Here is a 24,339-nt window from a genome sequence, read left to right as displayed (position 1 = left end):
TTTATAATTAGTACGTGTGCTAAGGACTGCTTTCTATTTTGTACTGGGTCTAGGCCCATGATTCTGGGAAGAAGGGTGGTACTTCTCACCTTGTAGCACCGTTATTCACTTAGTTCAGGATATAAATATACGTGAATTTTCCCTGTGGCGCCTTTACCTAAAACAAACACCACCGTTTACAGTATTTTAACACCGATTTGCCAGCAACTGAACACACAAAACCATCAGGTTGCCTTGCGCATTTTAAGATCCAACTCTAGACCACTTTTTGCATTCAAAGTGGCCAAGTTCTTAAGCCATGCATGGCTTATAAGACGGAAAGCCCAGATAGGAATGTCATAGTACCCTCCAAGATTATGACCACACATAGGGCTCACTGGAGGGCATTTCATGTCTTCAATCACACGTCATGCACATGCACTTTAGTACTTATAGCCTCCTTACAATGTTGTCCTGTGGAGGGTTGGAATAATTAATAATAAGACCCCCTGGGTATCGGGAACTGGGTCCAGCTTTATAGTCCCTAAATGTGAAAACACTGTTGATACTTTTTTTTATTCACAGTGTTTTAATGTATGTTTTTATTCTATCGCTGTTTTAAAACTGCTCTTTACCACTGAGTTGTCTAATTTTATATTGCTCCTCTATCACAACTGCGCACAAGACAAACTGTTAGTACGCACTTAATTGTAATAAGCTGTTGCAAGAGTTGTTTATTTTTCTTATTATATCTCTTTTTTTTATAATTCTAACTTGTGTTTTTATAGCTTTTATGACACGAGCTGTCGAAATAAAGATTATACAGTTATAAAATTATGAAGCCCATTTGGGCATCACTCTTCCCAAAAAAAAAAAAAAGATGAATCACAGCTCAATATTGGTGGTCAACAATGGATACAAAGGTTCAGAAAATAGAGTGTTATTGTAGTATATGCATCAAGAATTTGCAATGCACTGCTCAGGGTTTGTGAAAAACGTTTGCCGATCTTTGGTCCTGCAACAGTAGTACAAGAGGTGAAGGAAATTGGATTTGCCTGGAGCCTGGACAATGTGAAACATTAAGAGGCAAAAGCGCAGCATGTACATTAGATCAAGCAGGAGCAACCTTGATCGAAGTAGTAGCCATGCACTCCATCCTCGTGGATGGCACAAGGATTATTGTCTATACGGGTGCCCCAAGTTAGGGGTGCATTAGCTCCCTGTTCTTGCAGTACTTGTTTCTATGAGTTCACTCTGTTCATTCTATACTGCATTTTGTATTGTGTCATGGTCAGTGTGTTTTTGTTAGATTTTCCCAGCAAAAAAGGAGGAGGTGGTTGTGTTCCAGTAGCTCTGGAGTCCAGCTGATAGACGTCTAGTAAACCAATACAAACCGAAATTTAAGATGTTCAACAGTTGAGGTCAGCTCCTTTTGCTAGTCAAGCTGAGTTTCCATCTGGTCAACTGGTGTGGATTCAATAATGGATTCTGTTGCACCTGTTAATACTGTCCACTTTTACACATGTGTTAAGAACTGCAGGCAAAGCTTCAAAGGAAGATGGAGTGGTTTCCTGAGGGAGGGTCTTCCCGAAAAACTACAAGCATTTTATTTAATTCCTTCTCCACTCATTAGGACATATATTGTTTTAAGCATTACCTGCCATTTCACACAAAAAAACATATGCAAACGTTTGGTGTGTCAGAAATACCTTATGAATGCAGTAGAAACGTTAAGCATTTATTTAAACCAAAGTATCTGCAATTACTTAGGTGAGGTTTTTAAAAGGTTGATATTTTATTATGGACAGTTCTCTGTCTTCTACTTAAAAGTCTCCACGAGACTCCGGCGGGCTTCAGCCGCTAAACAACTAGATTTCATTAAACAGAAATAGACAAGAAATATATTCTACACCCTTAGAAAGAACAGTTACATGTATTTATAAATATATACAAATATCATGTGTTAAATTACATAGTGAGAAACCGAAAAACCAATTCATTTAATAGGAAGTTATAACACTCATCAAAGCAGTATTAGACACTAAAATGGAAGCAAGTACTCGCTCATCTTCTGCTTAGCGACAGCATTTAGCGAATACTTTGGAATACAGGATTGACTTCTACAGAGAAAAAAAGTGCTCAATATATCTGAGGAGTGGAGAATGTTGAAGTGATCTGGACACCATATTAATTACAAGTTCAATAAAACAGGCTTAAGTAACACTGTTTTTGGCCATCCGAACATACTAAGGGCCATGTGTCTTCTTAGAGGTTCTTACCGTCCCTTCTCCACACAATCCACCATCCCAGCCCTTGACGTCGCCCCCACAACAAAGGACAAAACAGCAGGTTTGTAACCATGGGAAATGTAAAACACTCACTCTCCGCTTCCAGGCACTTTCCCCAGGTATAATCTGAGGAAGACAGGACTGATTCTCTTAACTATATAACAACTCTTTCTGCCCTACTGCAGGCCTCCTGGGCGGGATGCTACTGACTTGCAGAGCAGTTTGAACTTGACCGTGTTAGGGCATGTAGGGTGATGTTAGTTAGGTAGGAAAAAGGCCCAACCACACTGCAAAGCATGCACTGCAAAAAAGGGCACCTCTGTTATGATCCTCTGTTATGATTGACTATTGAGTCAAAACAATGCACAAGACATTGGACATATTAAAGGATGCCTGCTTTAAAGTCTGTAGGATTCACTACATGTGAGCTGGTCAGTCTCCTCATACATGTACTTTAGATATTGATATCTTGCCCACAGGGGACACAATCTCTCTGGGGGTTGTAAGAACCAAGAGTATATTGACAATGTTTGCTCCAAGCAGACAGTCTTGTCAATAAACGTTATGAATGAGTTACACCAGATACACCAACACTCCGGGATGTGGCTTGACTGATCATCTTGAAAAGGGGATACTAGTGGAGGGTGAGAGCGTACATTTTAAGTACCATCTTTAACTCTGCCGTCAATCTTCACGAGATCAGAATCTCAGCAACCACTCATCTGACTATTACTTTTATCAACGTTAGAAGAATAAGAGACCAGGATTCAGACCTGTGACCACCATAACAGACATTCATTAAGTCATTGGCTGGTGAGCAAAAGAAATTGTGAGGATGAAGACAGGGAATCAAGTAATAAAGAATATCTTAAGGTGATAAATTATGCGGTCCTTTAGTTCTGATACTAATAAAATCAGTTGCAGAGTGCTAAAGCAGCGTGGAGGGGCTCCTTTGAAGCTACCCAACAAATATGTTCATGTTACAGAGACAGGAGGCATAGGTGGTAAATTTTAACTTTAAGAATGCAATAAAATGTGGAATGGTCCCCCTGAATCACTGTTCGACAAACCGTGTATTAACTATGTGTTTGCTCTCCAATTGCTGGTTAGCTGTGGTGAGCCAAAAGCCAACGCTGAAACTCCCTGTTGGGAGTCATTCGTATCACGTTATGAGGTCAGTTCCATATGGAACGTCCTTCCAAGGACCAAAGTATGTTGCGCCACAAACACAATCTGGGATAACAAAGTAACTTTAGATTGCAATTCAAAAAGTCTAAATATAGCTGGACCATCAGTTAACTACCTCTATATTGCACAACATCCCATAGGTAAAGGCCTACTTCTATCCATATAGATTTTGAAGGAGACTATCAAGGCTGTGCAAGTGTTAGGACATTCGGTGAATATGCTAAAGTAACTGTCATGGAGGATGGGGTGTTCTCATTGGATGTTAAGAGGTTCCCCCGACAGCCAAAAACCTACAGAAACATACTGGGCCCGAGGCCTACATTCAGTGCTTATGGTCTGTACAGACCAGAACTGTTACTAACATTTCTGCTTTTAATTTAAATCTAACACTGCGTCGTGATTGGTCCTGCTAACAACCAGCATAACAGAGAGATTACGAGTACTCTTGTTAGTATCGGTCGGCGAAATGCTAAGGTGAACATCAACTTGACACTAACTAAATAACTTCTAAAAAACATGTGGTTCCATTGAAGTTAATCTAAAAAAATATTGGGAAGACTTTACAGCTATCGACTACAGCCTCTCGAAATGTATCAGGAAAAAGAACTCTAAACTGACTAAATCCACTCACCCATCATCCTCATCTTTTTGGTCATGTTAGCAGTTATGGTCCCCATACACATTAAGACTTTGAACAAAAAGCCAAGGAAATTGGGGGATGCAAGGGCTTTGAGGGGAAAAAAGGGTAAGTAGCCTATTGAGTTTTGGGTGCATTATCTGATCCTACAAGATAAGGTATGCAATAGTGGTGTTGTCCCAAAAAAAACAAGTGCGGTCTGCATATTATTGTTAAAAAGCATAATTGGCTATAAATGTCACAGGGAAGGTGCAACAAATTAGAAGAGATGAGGAAAAAGCAAGTAAAAGGACAAATAACATTCTTGAATGTGATCGACCAGATCTGCTCGAATCCACTCTGGTCAAATTAATAAAACAGGGTTCATGTACGGATTACGGTGAAACAAAGCGGACCCTCCCTACTGAAGTCTAGTGTTCATACCACAACCATGTGTAAACGTCTTCCAACTGGAATCCACTGTGCCTTGTATCCATTTTCCATTGTTAGCTCAAAATTGTTTCTTTCCATTCTTAACAATCAATCAGGTAGAAAATAAAACAATCATTTGGAATTTTGTTATTGTAATGTCACCACCCACTCCGATTTCGTGGTCATGATTATACCTGCTCTCTCCCGCCCAAGTCCCTGCTCTAATTAGTTTTTCTTTGCATTCATTGGTTATTGAGAGGATGCCTTGGCTGCCATTGTTGACACACAGTGCTGCTGAAAGCTTGGCGAGACTGCAGAGTTGCATCCCAGTCTCGGGTGGTGAGGCAGCTTCACTGAGCCATTGGTCTCACTTTCCACAATCCAGGCTTCCTTGCCGACCATGCTGCCGCAGCCCCCAGGGGCAGAGCATGTCCGATCCCCAACCACGCTAGCATTACCACTCGTCTGCTCCGCCAGCAGCTTGCCACAGTTCGCCTCTGCTACTTGGCCCTGAAGAAGAACTGTGGTGATGTGGTTCAGAAGATCTGTGAAGAACTCTGGAACTCCTTCGTATCCTGGAAGAACAATACAAATCATTAGCACGGAAACTTAGCAAATTGTGAAAAACTGCACAAAAATATTTTAGTGCAATAGATTTGCAACAAATGATTTTGCAAAACCTACTTCACCTCTAAAATGGCCGTATTCTTTAATCAGAAACAATAATAAATACTAAGAAACGTTTTAACATTCCCAACGACTACAACTATGTGAATCTATTTAAAATACATCATAAAACCATTGTTAACATTTCTGTCTTTTTTCAAGTCCCTAATAACTTGAAAGAAATTGGGGTTTTGTGTTTGAAACTTCTAAAATACGTGTCATACTTCTAAATACACATTTGTTTTTATTTTCTTTACATAAAAATTGCACATCTTCTAAAAATTGCACATTGCCCAATGAACATCATGTTAATATAAATTACATTAAATAAAACATGCTATTAAGCATGTTCACCTCTTCACTTTCCTCCCTCTATCGTATCATTGCTTAGGCCTTTTCATAAAAGCTCTCTGTTCAAAGTGTAGACTTAGTTCTCTAGTTTTATGTAACGCAGTCTTATCAATGCGCTTCATATAGGTGGAGAAAACATATTTAGCAGATTGGTAATGTAAACACAGTAAGAGATAGATACAAGCAGGTGGTGAGAAACCTAGGAGTTTGCCGTGTAAATCAAACTCGAAGTGGATATTGACAGATAGGTTTCTGAAATTCTTACTATCAGAAGGGAGCTATTGACTGACTTTAAGGCTGTTCTTGAACAGCATGAAGGAGGAGGCCATATAAATCTTTGTTGCATGGAAGAACCATATTTTTGAGTCACAGCCTGGAAAAGCGAGCTTCATTATGGAGTTTTTCTTGTTTTTGGGAATACCTAGCTGTAGGTTACCTTCCCCCGTCAGTTTTTAAGCCAGGCATTTTGGAATGTAATCATGTTTACGGCCTAGTAAGGGATTCAGTCAGCCTTGAATGTGCTTAGTGCCTCTAGGGGCTGCCTGTTCAATGATAACCGTAATGGATAATCTTACAGAACATTCCTGTCCCAGAAAAAAGGCAGGAAGCAGAATAGAGGACCGTCTTTGGTGGTGCAAGACAGAACTTAGGGATACCAGTATGTAAAGCTTTTGTCTTTTGAGTCCTGGATATTACCTTAGCTTGGACTAAGTTCTTCAGATGGGGTACAAGGAAAAAATGTCCAACTTCATGGATTGTAGTTCGAATATTTAGGTGGTTATGGTGAGTATGCTGTTTGGGGCACTACAGAGTTCATGTGTATCTAGATATCAGCATACTGGAGAAAGGAGAAACCATGTTTCTGTAAGAGCTAACAAAGTGGTCTTATGTAAGGGTAATCTGCCAGGGAGCCAGTATCTTGAGTTGTATAGTGTGTCTTCAGATGGGTGCTTCCTTCATTTACCTTTCGCAGTTTTCATATTTTGTGCTTGTGCATTTACTTAGGGTATGTAAAACAGTATGGTCCTACTGGTACATAATTGATACAAGATGCAGCAATTAATTTGCAATGTAGGCGAACGAAGAACAAGGATAACAGAATGAATGAATGAATCGCACTCAATGCTGAATTTTACAAAGTATATTATTTATGTACCAAAGATTCATTTATAATCCGTTTAGCAGAAGAAAACATAAAATGCTTTACATAAAGGTTGCTCCACAGAGAGTGAGAGGAAAGGTGTTTGAGTTTTAGTTATTCTTAATACGGCTGCACTTAAGGTGCTCTTGGTAGACTAATGCTAGCCCTTCATCCTGTGTTTGAAGATTGGTCTTTACATAGTAAGTTGTATCTGTTATTAGCAATGTGCCCATTAGGGGTTCAGATGGAGGCTTGAAGTAAGTGTCAGTGAGATTAAAGAGGTTAAGGTGTCAGCTTTGTAGCAAAGGGGATACAGAAGATGTCCTTTAACATCTACAATATATTAGGGCACAGTTTACCTCTGTGGTTATTGATGGATTGTGAAGATTTTGTCATCGTCTCATGACAATAAATATTATTGACGGTCACGAGGTTCCCATGAAATACTGATCTTAGGTCGACCTGGTGGTGTTTTATCCTTTGGGTTGCTTTGTAGGTGCATGTCACATGGAGGTCCCAGGTTCTGGGATTCATTCAAAAGGCAGTGAGATATCATTAGGTTCACTTGGAAGCTGTGTGCTATCAGTAAAGAACATGTTGGTGGTTTTCCTGTGGTGAAATAGGTAAATAATCAGTTGAAGGGCTCAGATGGACAATCTGTGTCTGAGCAATTTATGTCCACTTCATTCATTTGTGGTGCTTTCCAGTGTTTTGTCTGGTACATTTTAAAGAGAAATTTGATGGGATAGCCATTTCAATATCTGAATATTTAGCAGTTCACCTAAACCTTCAAACTGAGGTGTATTTGGTTTTCATCAGCTGCAGAGAATGGTCCACCTGGCTACTGTTTCAGTATACAAGATTAAAGAGTTTCGCGATCTGTTTTTGACTACCTGGTACCCATCATCATTAGTTCTAATGTAGGTGTGAATGCTTTAATTAATATAACACTGACTCTTTAATGATCACATTCAACAAATAAAATTCATACAACAGAACTTTACAGGAAAAAGGGGCCATAAGTCTTCATGTAATTATAAAAAAAAAAAATGTACAGGGATGTGGAATCCCTATATCCGGACGCTCAGGACATTTTGTTTGGGATCAAGGGCAACAAGTTCTCATGTGCCTATTGTCCTTGGGACAAGTAGGCCCAACCCCTGCAGCACAAACCCTTTGGCTGCCAGTTTGCATTACCACATTATTGATAAGGGAAGGGCACTGTCTGCAGTTAAGGTAAAGTTTTTGCACATATGTTAATGTTGTTCAAACTTTTATTTATGGTTCATTAATTAAAAGTCTATTATTAGGGGGAGCGCTCTGAGTAAATGTTGTAGGCTCCGACTGCACTGACAGTGGTTCCAGTATAAAAATATGTACACACATTTTCAAAGTAAACAATATGAGGTTCTGTATAATGCTCCCAGAATGCTCTCTGATTTGATGCAAATATTTGCAGAAGCCTGAAAGTAAGACTGATTATTTGCTGTAAAAATAAATTGTTCATAAATTAAAGCAGGAAAAAAACATTTTGACAAACTACTGTAAAATGTAAGGTACCATTTCTTTGCAGCATCATTTAGTAACACGTGTTGATGCATGCTAGTATTGCTCCAAAATATTCATAATGGAAAATCAGTGTAACCAGTTTCAATAAGATTATGGGAAACAAAAATAAACACGCACTGGCAAAGCCAGTAGGTCTGAAATTGGTGGTCAGCTTTTTAGTTTTGTCACTGTGTGACTTGTTTTGGCATGGTTTTTGTAAAACCTTATTTGTGTGGGAGCTGCTGGACCCTCACCATTATAACAAACATTGGTCTCAAAAAGCACACACTGCCACAGTAGTTACTGGCACTTAACAAAACTACTTTGTGTGCCGATATGCTCCTTGTGAAAGAGCAGTATGCTGTCACTCACAGTGCAGCCAGCCGATACAGAGAGACAGACAGAATTTTAATAAAAACAAAAGGTCACGGTCAACGTCAGACCAAATTAGGGGCCCAATTATTAAAGTCTCAAAAGTGCACCCATGGTATATGTCCTTGCTTTAAGTGCAGCTATACAGCTTTTGTGAATTCCCAAGAATTTACAGAAGTAGGACAAGAAATAGTACTCGAAGAAAAGATTTGTGAAATGCATTCTAGCATGAGCAAATGTGCATGTGTGGATTTGCTCATGCAAAACTTTGAGTGTTTGCAAGTTCACTTTCCCTCCAACCACTTTTTTCCCAACTCTGGAAGAAGCTTTACGTCTGCCATTGTCAGGAGTAAATTTCCAACATTTCTCAGTATGGGAAAGAATTAGAGAAGAGTTGTTGAAAATCCTTAAAACATGCAGGTTAGTAGGTTTGCACAGACTCAAAAGGGCCTTCTAACCCTGGAACTATTGCTTACCACTACCTTCAGCCCCAGGATGTAGATCTGCGGTAACGTGGCAACAAGAGGGCATTGCAAGAATTCAAATTCTAGGATATGAGCCCTGCCAGAATCAGTGTCAGGTTTCCTGCCCAGGTAATGGGACTGTACCCTAGGGGAATAGACATGGTACTAAACAATGGAGGCCAGTGAGCAATTCTGAAAATACCCGACCACAAAAGCTTATTTAGAAGCAGAAATCTTCAAAAAAAAATATCTACCTAAATGCATGTCAATCAAGGTTAATCCGTTTTTTGCAACTATACGAATGGCAGTGTTTTTACATTCAGGCTACTTCAAAGCGATGAAGCAACAGGTTAGAAATGTCTACACGCATTTGCATTGCAGATTTCCACAATCTGCCTAGTCTAGACTACACTTTCAGAGTGAGGGCCGCCTTTGCGGTTCTAAGTGCTGTTTGTTAGTTGTAAGCCTCAGTAGTAAGACACCTCAGCAATCCAATAAGCTATTTGCCACTCCTGCATCTAGATGGTGGTAATGCCCTATTTCATGGCCTCCCAGACTCCATACTGGCATAACTTAGGGGCATTCTACATGCCTCAGAAAATCTCATCCAGGGCCTGAAGTAATATCACATCACCCACATCCTGATGGAACTTCATAAGCAGCGTATACTGACTTAAAAATCAGATGCATTATTTACTAGGCCATCATGACCAGCACTCCTGTTCATGCAGTCAAGCTCACCATCTCTGGTGGTATTTCGCACACTCATAGCCAGGATACCATTAGCCTACAGACTAAAAACTGCAGTCTTAACTGCATTCAGCTTCAAAGAGTTGTCTCTCATTCAGCTGCTAATGCTAGACATGCACTGGTTGAACTTCTCTGCCACTGAGGTCAGGTTGTTAGAGAGGGAGATGATAATTTGAGTATTGTGAGCATAAGACAGTGTTTGAAACGCAAATGAGCGTACCAATTCAGTCAAAGGGGCCACATACAGATTGAATAGAGTAGGGTTCAAGGACGAACCAGGAGGCACTCCACATGGAAGGCTAAACGCCTCTGCCTTAATGCCACCACAGATGACAGTATGTACCCTTTTGGTCAAAAAAGAGGGTAGAAGCTGCAAGGTAGTCCCGCTTACCCCAGCTTGCTGCAGATGTTGCACCATGCGTACACGCGATCATGGATTAACTGCTGCAGACAGATCAAGCATTATCAAGATAGCCGCTCAGCCCTGATCGACCAGGCATTGAATACTATCAACCGCCACAATGAGGTTCTCTTTGTGCTATGACAAGCCCGAAACCCATTCTGAGAAGGAACAAGGCCACCCAGGGTACCAATAAATGTAACCAATTCTTCGTTAATTAATTTTTTTAAAGATTTTAGCTGAGGTTGCCAGCAGAGAGATGGGGCAGAGATTGTTAATGTTGTCGGGGTCTGCGTTAGGTTTCTTGAGAAGCGGGGTGACAACTGCTTCCTTCCTGGCAGTAGTAAACACCACAGATTGCAGTGTTAAACACCTTCTGCAGAAAATTAACATTAGGATCCAAAGCTAATTGTAAGGTTTTGGGGGTACGCGAGTCACTTGTAGGGCTAGATTTAAGACCCTGCAAAAACCTCACACATATAACCCTACTTCCCATTTTCAGTGCATTTCAAACATCCTGTATACTTCCTGAGGGCAAGCTAGTACAGCTGTAAATCCAAACAAGCAGCAAGAACATTCAAGCTAATGACAATGGGGTGGGTTGAATGAATTTTGAGTTAAGGTTAATATTGTGCATAGTTACAATGGTGTGATTACATTAATCTGCTGCTTCCTTCTTAAGTATAGTTCATTATTTTGAAGCGTTCTAGAGCTTGATCTTGTTGTGTGTGCTTTGTAAACTGTGTGCCTTAAAACATATTGCATTGCCTACCTTGACAGCAAAACGGCATCAGAGGTGCCCTCAGTCTTAACATTTATGGAACTTTGAAAGGTTTCCACTAGCTGTTTTATGCTACAGTACTTTATTCCTTACAATAAATATGTGTATAGGGCTCAACTGTTTTTTGGCTAAGTTTGCACCATACATATGCGACAAACATGCATATATAAAAATATTCATACAAACTTGGACATTTGTCTTTTGTTCACACATTTTTTGTTTTTATAACCATCCTAGAATCCCGTAAATGTCCTCCAAAACAACCTAAAGTAAGTATGCTTCTACAGTGGATAAGGGAGGGAAGCTCTCCAATATGTCACAAGGGTAGGATGTTCTCCAGAGGGAAACACATTGCCTGTGCGGAGGAAAAAAATGACCTGATGCACTATTATTCCACTAACAAAAAGTGGTTGCAAATTGCACACCAAGTTTTTGTGAATGGAAAAGTATTCTGCAAACCGACCTATGCACTAAAAGGTTGTTTCACAAAAATATTGAATATGTGATCGCAGAAAGATTTGCCTAATTAATATGAATTAATTTTTCATTAAGCACATCACAAATTGTGAACCCCCCCCTCCCCATGCTTGGCTACAATCACATGGATGGTGGCCTGAAAGGCCATCAGTCCACGGTCTCTATGATTGCATTTCAAAATTGAAAACTATTTTTTTTTTTGCGGCCCTCGCTCATTAAAGTATTGCTTTCCCCAGTTAAAAATACAAAAAAATTTCAGTTTTATAAACTTCAGGGAGAGCAGACAGTGGTGCCCTAAAACCACTGTCTTCTTTCCCCCGGCGGATGACAACACAATTCCCAAAGTGAAACGGACGACAAACGGATCCATTCCCTCTTGCAAATCGGTTACACCACCAACTCAGGGGTCAATAACTTATCAATGGTTTTAGACTGTTATGCAGTCGTAAAGTCGTAAATCAGTTCCATTCCAAATTGGAAATAGGAGGGGGACTCCACCCTCGTATACGAGATTCCGAAAGGGTCAATAAGAACCTTTACGAGTCAGAAGGATAACATTACTCACCCTGTAAGCACCTGCTTGTAGCACAAGTACACATTCGAACCCGATGGCGGAGACAAATAACTTAACAATGGAGTCAATGCCCACGCGCCCTGACAACTAAGGGTGGAGTCATACCATACCTAATGACTTAAAACACTTCTTTGAAAAAAACTGTTTGCAAATCTCTGAGCCCAACACTAGATGGCAGGAGTTTGCACAGCATGTGTATCTACAGCCACATATGCTACAAACATTATTTTCCGACTTGTAAAAGGGCTTTTGTACAGAAGGAAAAGCACTTTTACAGTTGCGCCCCTTGTAATTTTACAATTTGCAGGGTTTGTGATTGCAAACTAGCTTTGCACAGGAGGCTCAAAACGTCTCAAATCAACCATACCATGACTATGTATATATATATATATATATATATATATATATATATATATATATATATATATATATTTTTTTTTTTTTGGTTTAAAGGATATTTCATGCAAACAAGTGTCTTTGTAGGTGTGAAGTCACATCCAGAACTAGTGCTCGAAGCAAAGCACTCAAACTAGACCTTCCCATAATGAGGACCAAAAGCAATACGCTAAATCAACGGACAGCAAGGATTTCTGTACTGGTGTTCAGGTGGGAGAAGAAGTACATGCCAAGGGCTTTGAAGAAAGAAATGGGCACAAAAGTCCATCATAAAGTCTAGTTGTTTTCAACCATTTTAATGAAGGCAGTGGGGAGATTTTCGAAAATTTCCTGCACTTGTATGTGGAAGTCATTGGCTAAATGGAGGCAAATGTGAACTGAAGAACTGATTTAACTCTGCTACTGTACCTGGGAATGCATTGATGTCGATGACCGCATGCTGGCCAGTCTGGTTATTGATGATGATGTCAATGCCAAAGAGGGAAACACCCAGTGCCTGCCGCAGCGCCTTGGAGATTCCACGAATTACATCATCGTTTGGCCGCTCAAAGACACCTTCCACTTTATCAAGCTAGGAAATAAAGTATTCAAAGTCATCTACTGGTTCCCAGTCACACCCTCTTTCACAGGGACATACAAACACAAGGGATTTAAAGCATTGCACCTACTGAGGGAATTTCAAGCTGAATGGTGGGATGTTGACATTCCTGAAATGGACCACATTGTAGGCATAACAGCAAAAGTAGGGATTCGCCCAAATATTTGCACTGCTGACATTAAGACCCAATGACGCTATTAACAAACACTTTGCTAATCGTACATTTTCATCCTTTTCTGGAAGTACTACTTTTCATAAACTTTCAAACTTTTGCACCATTTCCTTGAACAAACACAATAGTTAAGTATTTGTTTCTATACACAAGTTGAAAAAAACATACAAAGTGGGGCTTTGGGTCACCCCTCTTCATTTACTGGTCTAGTCAACTGCCATTCACATCTTGCATATCACAGCACACGTGTGGGGTAACGGGTCAACCCATTGGCGACATTGGCTCTTTTGTAATTTGAGTGATGTATTTGTGCCTGAGCACGCTTAGTTCACATTCCCTTAAAAGGAAGTGAACTTCTATTCAGAGATGGTAGGACTATGCTATAGTTGTCCATTGCTATTTTGTATCAATTTTGGTCATCTTTACTTTTTTAAATTATGCTGTTAAGATGCAGCAATTCAAAGACAATAGTATCCTTTCTTTGTGCCAATAAGAGCCATATTTTCCTGTAATGTACATTATACCTAAAAAGGCATTTTGTACCTGTTCTATGTACACTCACAAGCTAGAAGTAAGGTATACTGTTCAAATAAAAGTAATAAGCAATATATATTGTTTTGCAAACCACGTTTACAAGACGGCCATACTTTCCTTTTTTATTTTTGCTTCATGTACATGCAATCAAAATAAAAATGTATATAATCATAGCAATTGCTTGCACAGGCCTTTTCTGCTGATTTTGCCCATATTTGTTTATTGTAGTGACACAAACTGAGTAACACATTATAAAAGTAGTTGTGCTTCATATCTATACTCTATAACTCTTTCTACACATTTACTTTATTCAGTACTAAGATACACTGACTCTTCATACAGATCTTTTCCCTGCTATCATCTGCTAATCCTTCTCACAGTTTCCCACAACCTAGATCAACGCTAGGTCACTGCCTAGAAACAATTAGAATGTCCACTATAGTCATCCTGAGGTAATGGCCTAGTGAACTTGAAATAGTTCACAGATGGGCAACCAAATTCAAGGGATCTAAGGCTTTAAGTTCTGATGAGTGACTCAATCAATGATGATTTATGGTTTGGAAAAAGGAGGTGGTGAAGAATAAGGATGAGTGACTAGACCAGGTGCATCTTCAATACTATTTATGCAATGTCAAATATAAATATGAACAGTAGTCGTTCTGAGATCAAAGTGACATAAGAACATCAGTCTGGATTACCCCTTTTGTACAGATATTTTGAGTTAATTTTGCAAGGGGGTATCTGAACTCTTTAGAGATAGCAAATAAGAACTGGGTGTGGAGTCTGAAATCTGACATAAAATGTCTGTGTGAGGACAGAAGTGTCAAGATAGGACTGGATAAACAGGGAGTGTGGTCCTTGGGAGGGAAAACAGCAGAGAGGGAAGGAAGTGGAAAGGAATTTAGTGATGGAGAAAAATTTGTAACTACATGAATCTGAAGAGGAATGTTTACAATCTTCTGATTTTCAGTATAATTTGGATGTTTGAATGATTTATTTTACATATGTTTCACTCCCACAAGCTCATGGAACATAAATATCTGGTGACCAGTCTTCTATTGTAGACAACTGTGCGGGCCCTTCTAGGCTGCAGGTGCTTTCACAGAGCATTGAAGGTCTCACCACCAAATCAGATAACCCGGAGTTGGGGGCATTCATAGAACAAAATGAGATCTGCATGTTCCAGGAAACCTGGGCTAGGGTGGATACGTATAGATTAGGCTATGTGTCATTTAGCATAGCAGCCACTTCTGAGGGTAGGAGAAGACCCTCAGGGGGACTTAGTACTTGGGTTGGTGTGCACGTGGGCTGTGTAGTGAAACAGATAGAGACATCTTCATGTGACATTCTTTGTCTTTTTCTGATCTTTCCTATAAAGGTCAGAATTGCCCAGATAAATGTCTATTCCGGTCGGTTGGCTACAGCCAAGAGTTAACGACTCTTGAACAACTGACCGCCATCCTGTTAACCATTCCTGACATTTTTTGGGTGATCCTAGGTGGTGATTTCAACTGCCAGTTTGAACCACTGAATGGCCTGACTGCAGGTAACCTCAGTGATGAAGATCTACACTGGGCCATTCCAGAGTCCAACAATCCGCCAACTCTGGCATGGACTCCACAGGGGCTGCAGATGAATACCCTCACACGGAACCTCTCATTAAGAGCGGGTAATGGCCGCACAAAACCTGACACCAGGGAATCACACTTTTAATAGTACGGGACATGCCTCTATTATAGACTACATTCTGGTAGACACAAAATCCTGGCATAGGGTGTTAGACTTCAAGATCGTGCACCGTTATGATAGTGACCATAATAACTTATCATAGAGGTGATCTCGCCCTGTGCTAAGAGTGTATCTGAAACACAACAACCACCGACTCCAGATTAACACTGACCAATGGCAGGAGGAGAGTTCGATGGGGGGGAAAATCTGCAAATCTCAAGAAAAGCTGGCCTTCCTATAATAATAATAGTAATACTGATATTTGTAAAGCGCGAACAGCTACCTCACGAGGAGGTGTCCCGGCGCTATAGACCGCTGGGGAACCCGTCCTGGCTATCCCTGTGAGATGGGTATCTCCAAGGTGAACCAGGCATCCCCAGCGTCTGTGGGGGGCCGTTGTAGAGATGAGGCAAGCTTAATGCCCAGAGTTGCCGAGTGTGTTCCTGGTTAGAGTAGGTACCGAGGCGAGAATTATCAAGTCTGTTTTGACCCTGGTCCACGACCCTGCCGCGTCGGGAATTGAACCCTGGTCCCTGGCCAATTCTCTGCTTACAGGTCTGCCGCCTCTAACCAGTGAGCCACACCTCTCTACCAAACAATTATCCAGTTTCTTATGGCCGTGAACCAATTTACTTTGACCGACGGCATTCCTACTTCTCTTTCTAAAATCTTTGATAAACACCAAGATTTAGTATCTATTATGGCCAATATTTTCTATCCTAACAAAAGAATAAGGGGGAATAGAAGACCACGGCGTTGTTGGTATAATGATAGCTGCCGTATGGCCAAGTCAGATAGCCTGTTCATAAGAGAAAAAGGGGTAGCTCACAAAAGTACCAAGCGCCTTAAGAACCCATGATATAAGGTCCTTTTGAAATGTGGTAAATACAGGCTCTCAAGAAGGAAAACCGGCCATAGAACCCAATATAGGGGCGGATGTTAGGAAGGCTCACTTTGAATCCTTATAACTAAGTGTAGAGGACGAGGTTGGGCCTGCTGGTAACGAGCATGCCCCCCCACTCCCCGAGCCAATTTGTCTTGATTTCCCTATGATCTCCAAGAAGGAGATAACTGATGCATTGAGCAGGGTAGCATCATCCAAGGCTCCAGGGTTAGATAAGATCCCCGGGGACCTCTTCCGTAGTGAACCTACTATTTGAGCCCTCTACCTGTGGTCTTTGTTTAATGCTATCCTGCAGGGAATGTCGATTCCCAACACCTGGGCGGGGGCTGAAATTATACCAATTTGTAAAAAGGGATCTCCGCTCCTCCCTGTCAACTATCGCCCTATTAGCCTTATTGACGCAAGCCAAAAAATATTTTCACGCGTACTCTTGTGGTGACTCCAGAGCTTAATGGAGGAGCAGAATGTCCTTAGTCCACTCCAAGCCAGGTTTAGAGCAAAGATGTCTACAATAGACCCAATTTTTAGTCTACAATTACTACATTGAAAATCAGTGTGTATAGAGGGTGGCAGTTTCTATTTAATATTTGTGGACCTTAAATTTGCATTTGACCTGGTACCGAGGGACAAATTGTGGGCAATTTTATTGGATATGAGGGTTCCAGCATACCTTTGCCACCAGCTGAAATGATTATATGAGGGCAATTTTGCCCAAATTAGGTATGGCAAAAATGGTGAACTCACAGCCCCCATACCTGTAGAAAGAGGCGTACGCCAAGGCTGCGTCCTGGCACCTACCCTTTTTGCCTTTTTATTAATGGCTTAGTTGAGTTGCTGATTGCAGCGAAGGATATTGAAGCCCCTAATCTGGCAAACCGTAAAATACCTACCATGATGTTCGCCGACGACACCCTCCTGCTTTCAAAGTCACCCATGGGAGTTTAGAGGGCCCTGGACATTTATGTTTTTTGTAAAAATAGGGGTCTGGAGATTAACCTACAGAAAACTAAATACATGGTATTTAATGCAAGTAATAGCACCCAGTCAAATCCCCGCCTAGATGGGATAGCCCTGGAGAGGGTGTCAATTTTTTAACACCTAGGTAGACGCTCACCCAAAAAATGGATTGGGATTTGCAAACTAAGAAAGAAAGTTTAAAGCTGGCCCAGACAACGGGGGAGGGGGGGGGAGACGGACTGACAAAGGTATATAAGAGCTGTACCCACAAATTTGTTGGCCCGGCAGTGGAAATTTATAAAGCCCAAGCCAGGGGTGCCGCCCTTTATGGAGCTTAAATCTGGGGTCACTGTCCATCTGGCTCTATATCGAGAATGGAATACTCCTTTGCTAGGCAATTAGTGGGTCTGCCTCGAAGCTCCCCGCTTACACCGCTCAGCATGGACTTTGAGATCAGACCAATCAGAGACGAAGCCACTCTTGGACCTCTTATATTCTGGCGACATCTGTGGAGTACCCCCGAATTAGCTGCGTACAGGGAAGAGCTGACTGAAGTACTGAGTCTACAGGGTGTGCGCAAACTACCATGGCTGGCTTTCATCAAGAACACTCTTGTGGCCATGGGTAGGGGTAAACTGTGAACAACGCAGAAGAAATCTGCTCCAGAACATCAAGGAAGGACATGATGGCGAGCTGCAGGGAGCATAAACTTGCCCAGATACAGGGGAGGTCTATGTCTGGCTCACTGACCTTAGGGTTTTTAGAAGTAAAAGATCAGTACAGACTAGAGCCTGCCCTGGATGACATCCATCCAGTCCTTGCCAAGAAGTTAAATTTGCAGTTCAGGCATGGGGTGCTCCCGTTGCGTGCTTTTACAAATAAATGGGTGGGTTCATCTAATGTGGGTTGTCCGGCTTGTATCAATGCAGCGGAGACGGAATATCATGTAATATTTTTCTGCCAAGTATACAAGAGGGCGAGACAATGATGGCTTTTACAGCTATGTAAAAATATGGGACCCAGCCACTGAGGTCTTTAGGATATAGAAATATGACACCCACATGCCTAGTGTGTTCTCAATATCACGTTTTTTATTTTCTATGTGCTGTACAGGTAGTGCCATCCTAAAGATGAGCATATAGGTTTTTCCGGTCTATTATATATTTCCCAAACCGGGCCCCAATCTTCTTTAAACATGAATGAAAGTATTTTATGATTTTTTTAACGAGCATTTAAATTATAATGTGCTGTATACGGTGTTTTAATATTTTTCATGTTGTACATACTTTTGAACGCTACTAGGTAAGGGCCACTGTCAGCATCATGAACCCCGGTTTTGGAATACTGGAAAGACTTTTATGCTGCTCATGTATTGCACGCACACTTTACCGAACCCGGTTTCCGAATACTGTAAAGGCCATTATGCTGCTCATGTATTGCACACGCACTTTATTGAATCCTATATGTAAAGGTTAATCTTTGGACCCCTGAGGTTGGCATGTGGGATAGTAGTGTGCTTCATGTAATACTACTGTAAGTTTACATCAATTCTGTGTAATATTGGTGCCTCACATAGAGCAATGACTGTTTTTACTTGTGCTTTTATGACCATACAGGCCGAAATAAAGACGTTCGAGTATTTGAGTTTCCATTTCACAGCTACTATAAAATGAAACGCCAAAACAAATGTATGTAAATAGTAGGCACACCAGATTACCAGCTTACTTTACTCTAGGCTCGTTCCAAAAAGATTTCATTCTCAAGTAGTTTTTTTTTTTTTTTTATTAATCATGTTTACATTTTCTTCTATTTTTTTTTTTTTTTTAAGCCAATCGAGTTTTTATAGTAATTTCTTTGTGTCCTGGCCACCTGCATCTGTTCAGTGAAACCATTAGGTAGCTTTTGTGCTTTCCTCAAAGGGTTCCAAGTGGCCATTTTGTTCCCTTCACTGCAGTAGTTGTAGTTTGTTGAATTTGAGAAAAAATACATTAAAAAAAAAAAAAAAACAATCACAAATATTGTCGCTAAGAGCAATGAAGAGTGGTGAACTGCAGGTGGGTAATAACCACGTTCCCCAAGTGTGGAGGAAGCTAGACAGATGACATGACGGAGTTTATTGCCAAAAGGCTTATGGTCTCTAAACAGGCAATGGAAAGACTGGCTAAAAGAAAGATATTTCAAACAGAAGCCAAGAAAAATACTTTGCCTGAAAACCTACTGAAGAAAGAGGGCTACTTTATGGACTTCGTAGAAAAATAGGGAAGGACTCCTGGGACAGAAATCTTGCAAAGAATTCGCGTTTGGCTGATTCAGGTGTTAGAGAGACACGTTTAAAAAAATCTTTACATATTTCTGGAGGCACAAATTCTTAAGAAGTGGATGAAAATTAGACAAACAGTAAGTATTTTTATTGCCAAATTTCCGATTGAAGAGAATGAAAATGTGAATTTGTGTGATCAAGGGTGATGCTTCTAATGCACATGATTAAGACAATGACCAAGAACAATGTGAAGGAGAGGAACAGAATGCAAGTTCTGAGTTCAATTAACGTGACCCTCAAGGCAAAAACAACTTTGATCCTCAAGGATCCATTATCTAAGATAAAACTTTGGAAAAGAGGATAAACATAATGATCAGAACCAGGGAGGAGAGCAAAGACTGTGATCCCAATCCTTTCAGATTTAACATTCTCCATATATCCCTGGTTGTTTCTCTAGTGCTGCCATGTCACACTGCCAGGGCAGTGGATTACAAATGGGAAAAGTGAAGGCAGTATGGGCAGGAACGGTGATTTCCTTGGAAGAAGAGGAGGCTTGCTCGCTCGTTGCAATTTAGCCAGGGTATTTATTGCCACACACTGACTGTACACTAGATCAGACTAGAAATCTAGCTAGTAGAATCCACTTTTGATATCTCCCGCCTGAGTGAGAATCAAAGCCATCTAATTTCTCTGGGGCTCAAATAGTTAGAGTTTCGTGGTGGCAGGGCCGGCTTTAGCAATGTTTTTTGGCATCCCCTTATGACCATCTCTGCCACAGATTCCCTCACCACCACCCTTTAACATGCCCCTCAAGTCTCCATAACCACTATCTCAGATACATTTTGTTTTATAGCACCACTCATACCAGTGGAGGGTGTAGAGCACTTTGCATCACAAACACATTACACAGAGAAAATCAATAATCCGTGTGTAAACCACTGTATAGGCAGTGCTTTAAATGGGCCGGTACTCACCGGTACTTCTGAATTTTTTTGCCGTCAGTACCGGCACTTCTCTGTGGCCAGGGAGAGTACCAGTACTCCGATCCACAGCGCACCAGTCTCGGTTTCTCTGCTCCAGTGCAGGGCAGAGGCCGCTCTGCCTCCGAGGAGCTTGTAATTAACTTGGCTGAAGTATCCTTTTACAGAGTTGCTGGTGAAGATTCCAGCAGCGCCCATTTATTTCATTGTCCCCAAACTGCAGGGGGGTGAGAGGGTTTGTGTCACGCTGTGATTAACAGGGCAGGGTCTCTAGACAGACCCTGCACTGTCAATCAGGTGCGCAGCGACCATTCGGGAGAAAGTGCCATAATGACTTTCATTTTGTGTTATAAGTTAATCTGTGTTTTTTGACAAACACATTTCTCATGTGTTTTAATATGTGCTGCAACTGGTACAGAAGTCTCTATGTATGATGTTGTTTTGCCCGTAGCCCCGCCCACTTGCCACACCTCTATTTTAATGAGTACCTGCACTTATTTTTCCCCATGTAAAGCACTGTGTATAGGGATGTTACAGAAGCTGGAGAATTGCACAATGCATTAGTGACATGTCATCCATACTGGTAGGCAGTACATTTTAAAGAGTGCTTGGTCTGGAGAAGCACAAACTCAGAATTCAAAGTGGAACACCATGGGTGGGGGTCATCTTTAATAATAAGTATCAATTTATACCCAAATTAACACTAGGATAATGAAAGACTGGGGGGGGGGGGGGGGGGAAATCAAAACGCTCTAATCTATACCTTGCAGTTTGCATGTAGTTATTGGATGACAGGTAATAGCTCCCTGTTTTATATAAGGATTTTAACTAATAAACTGCAACTAACAAAAAGCTCTAACAAAAGCAGTAACCCACGGACTGATTTACATTATATGCACTTTGAGATCTGCATGATACACTTTCTTTGCAGCAGGCGTCCTAACCCTCTGCACTACTTTATGAGAAGTCAAAACTTCCACTAGATAAAACTGTCAGCAGGTGCTTTTAAAAACATAATGAACTTGCAAACATGGCGCCCCCCCATCCCCCCCCCCCCCCCAGAAGGCAGCGCCGGTCTAAAGCTGGCACTGCGTGGTGGTCAGAGAGTGAAAGGGCATCACAGCTACGTCCCCCTATTGAGCTTCTGATAATCATGATTAATTTGAGTGGAATTGAAAAGGAGACTAGATACAGTCCCAGGTTTGACATAAATGGTCCACCTCCTGTTGGTGTTGTGCATTAGAAGCACACTTTTGGATCACAGTGCCTAGTTCTGCACATGTATCAAACTGCAGAACGAATAAGAATGCCTAGTTTCAAGCCCACTGAGCCTATGGAAAAACGTTTAACTGAGCTATGACAGCAAAACAGCTCATATTCGCTTTTTGCTCAATGCTGCAGGGCGTCCTGACTCTACCCCCCTTGGCCCTCCTCATCATCATCATCCCATCAGTGCCTTCATCTACAATCATCAGTGTACAGCATTGCAACTCAGTTCGTCTCTGGCTTCGTAATGCCTTGCACAATGAGTATGCCTTCTTGCGCTTGTAACCAACTTCTCCCTTTCCTGCACCATGCTGCAGCCTTTTACTCATCTTAGCTTAAACTCGTTTTCTCCTAACTAGTGGATCTCATTGGGCTAAGATTTTGAGTCTCTCATTTACCCAAACATTTATGTTATCATCCTCACCTACTTCTCCTGCAATTTACTATTATGTTTCTGTCTGCTACCTGCATACGAGTCCATTATTCAGTGCCACAACTGCTTTTACCCTTCCTAGCCAATGACCAGGCCACTTCTTATAGCCAGAACTGTCTTCCGATCAATGTCTCTTGTTCCCTTGGTCTCCCTAATGTTCTTCTCTCAGTTTTCATCAGCCGAGAGACAAAAGAAAGCAGAAGGAAAATATAAATTACAGTGCTTCACAGTAAACACCTAGAGCGTGGCCAACCTTTGGGGAGCATGACAGGACAGAGCCAATAACACTTGCCAGAAGCACGGGGAGACTGGCTCTCTTAAGACAAAGTAATTGTAATTATATTTATATGGCACTTACTACCCTGATAAGGCATTGAAGTGCTTTTTGACATGTAGCATGATACTCCGGAACCTAAAGTGGATTAGTGTTGGATTCGAATATGGAAACAAAAGTTATTAATTCAAGCTGCGGACATATTAGTCTGTTAGTTGGATTCAATAGGATAAAGGAGGAAAGAGTCTAGAATGTGTTATTTGTGAAATTTTAGTTGTAAAATTTGGATATGGGACGAGCCAAAGGAGGGATAGAGGAGGGAAGAGTCTTGAAAGAGTTATTAGGAATCTCACATAGTACAACGAGGTTTGGGATGAGTCAGAGAGTGGAGGTAGACGATATATTGATAGAGGTATAGGATGAGATAGAGTATTGAATTGGAGATCGTTGAAGGTTGTTTTTTTTCCCCCGACAGTAGGAGAATAATAATTAATATATAGCTACATAATTATATAGAAAGGTATACATGTGTATGAAAAATAATACGGAGATATTAAGTTACAATATATAAATTCCCATATGTAGATGTAAGTATAAAAAGAAACTCAGACTTTCAAGTGTTGCTGTACATAAAGCGGATTTATTTGTGTATTATTTATATTATGTTTCAGTATTTATTTTGGATTACTTCTATTTATTTGTATTTTATATTGTCTCCAATATTTCAATTGTGAAGCACTTCTATAAATACTATCATATTTACACATTGTGACAGAAAAAATAGAGACCCATAAGCTTATAATCAAATAACTTGTATGTAAACTACGCAGTGACATATACAGGCTAAACATAAAAATTATATATATACATATATTTCTTTTCAACCAAAAGTAATATATACATTTGTTAAGCAGACCTATAAGAATATCCATATATTTAGGCTTTTAAAGGTTCCAGAAAGAGGGGTTGGAGGATGTGTGAGCTATTAGGAGATGGAATACTACAGTCCCAGAGGAGATTGGTCATGTTATGGGAAAAAGATGCAAAGAAGTGGCAGGGTGTGTGTGTGGTCCTACTAGAAAGCCATAGGATGTGTAAGAAAAACAGTCCTAGCTCTCGGATTGGCAAACCGCTCCAACTGCAAAGCACTCTTCAACATTGTGAAAGAATTCCCCCAACCATATTCGCCACTGACTCCATCACACCTTCACAAGACCTCTGCAACTACCTCTCCAATTTCTTTCACAACAAAATCTTCAATATCTACAGCAATTTCAAACCCCAATGGAAGACACAAGAACTCATCAACTAGCTGCCCACCACCACCACGTCAGACCGCCAGATCACAAACTCGAAACCCTTCACACCAGAAGAAACTGCCAAAATCATTAGAACAATCCACTCTGGGGCCCTCACTGACCCTTGTCCCCACCATATCCACAACTTTGGAGGAACCCAGATCAGCTTCCACCTCACCATCATCATCAACACATCCATCCAAAGTGGAACCTTCCTGGACAACAGTTAACACGCAGAAAAAACAGCTCTCCTGGAAAAACCCACGGCAGAACCAAAAGAGCTCAGCAACTATAGACCCATCTCACTCCTGCCCCTCCCATCCAAAGTTGTGGAGAAAGCTAGCAAGAAACACCTGTCCAACCATTGTGAACACCACTACCTACTGGACATCTCTCAGTCTGGATTCTGCAGCAACCACAGCACGGAAACCAATCTCGTTCCAGTAACTGACGACATCAGGACCATCATGGTCAAAGGGGAAACTGCAACACTCTTACTACTCGACCTCTAC

The 24,339-nt window shown here is 41.0% G+C and overlaps 1 protein-coding gene across 2 annotated transcripts in view; it reads right to left on the bottom strand.

Moving 5' to 3' along the window:
• Positions 1 to 1,750: 1,750 nt before the first annotated feature.
• The window catches only part of ITPK1 (inositol-tetrakisphosphate 1-kinase), a 596,101-nt gene continuing 573,512 nt past the window's right edge, over positions 1,751 to 24,339 (bottom strand). For both annotated transcript variants that reach the window (XM_085626490.1, XM_085626489.1), the window contains exons 10-11: positions 12,832 to 12,994; positions 1,751 to 5,078 (exon numbers count right to left, since the gene is read on the bottom strand). In XM_085626490.1, coding sequence (XP_085482616.1) covers positions 4,753 to 5,078; positions 12,832 to 12,994 — 489 coding nt within the window. In that variant the 3' untranslated portion in view covers positions 1,751 to 4,752. The remainder of the gene's footprint in view (positions 5,079 to 12,831; positions 12,995 to 24,339) is intronic.

The sequence above is a fragment of the Triturus cristatus genome, chromosome 9 (assembly GCF_964204655.1).
Source record: "Triturus cristatus chromosome 9, aTriCri1.1, whole genome shotgun sequence".
Classification (NCBI taxonomy): Eukaryota; Metazoa; Chordata; class Amphibia; order Caudata; family Salamandridae; genus Triturus; species Triturus cristatus.
The sequence above is the reverse complement of the archived record's forward strand: the minus strand, read 5'-3'. Positions and strand labels throughout refer to the sequence as shown.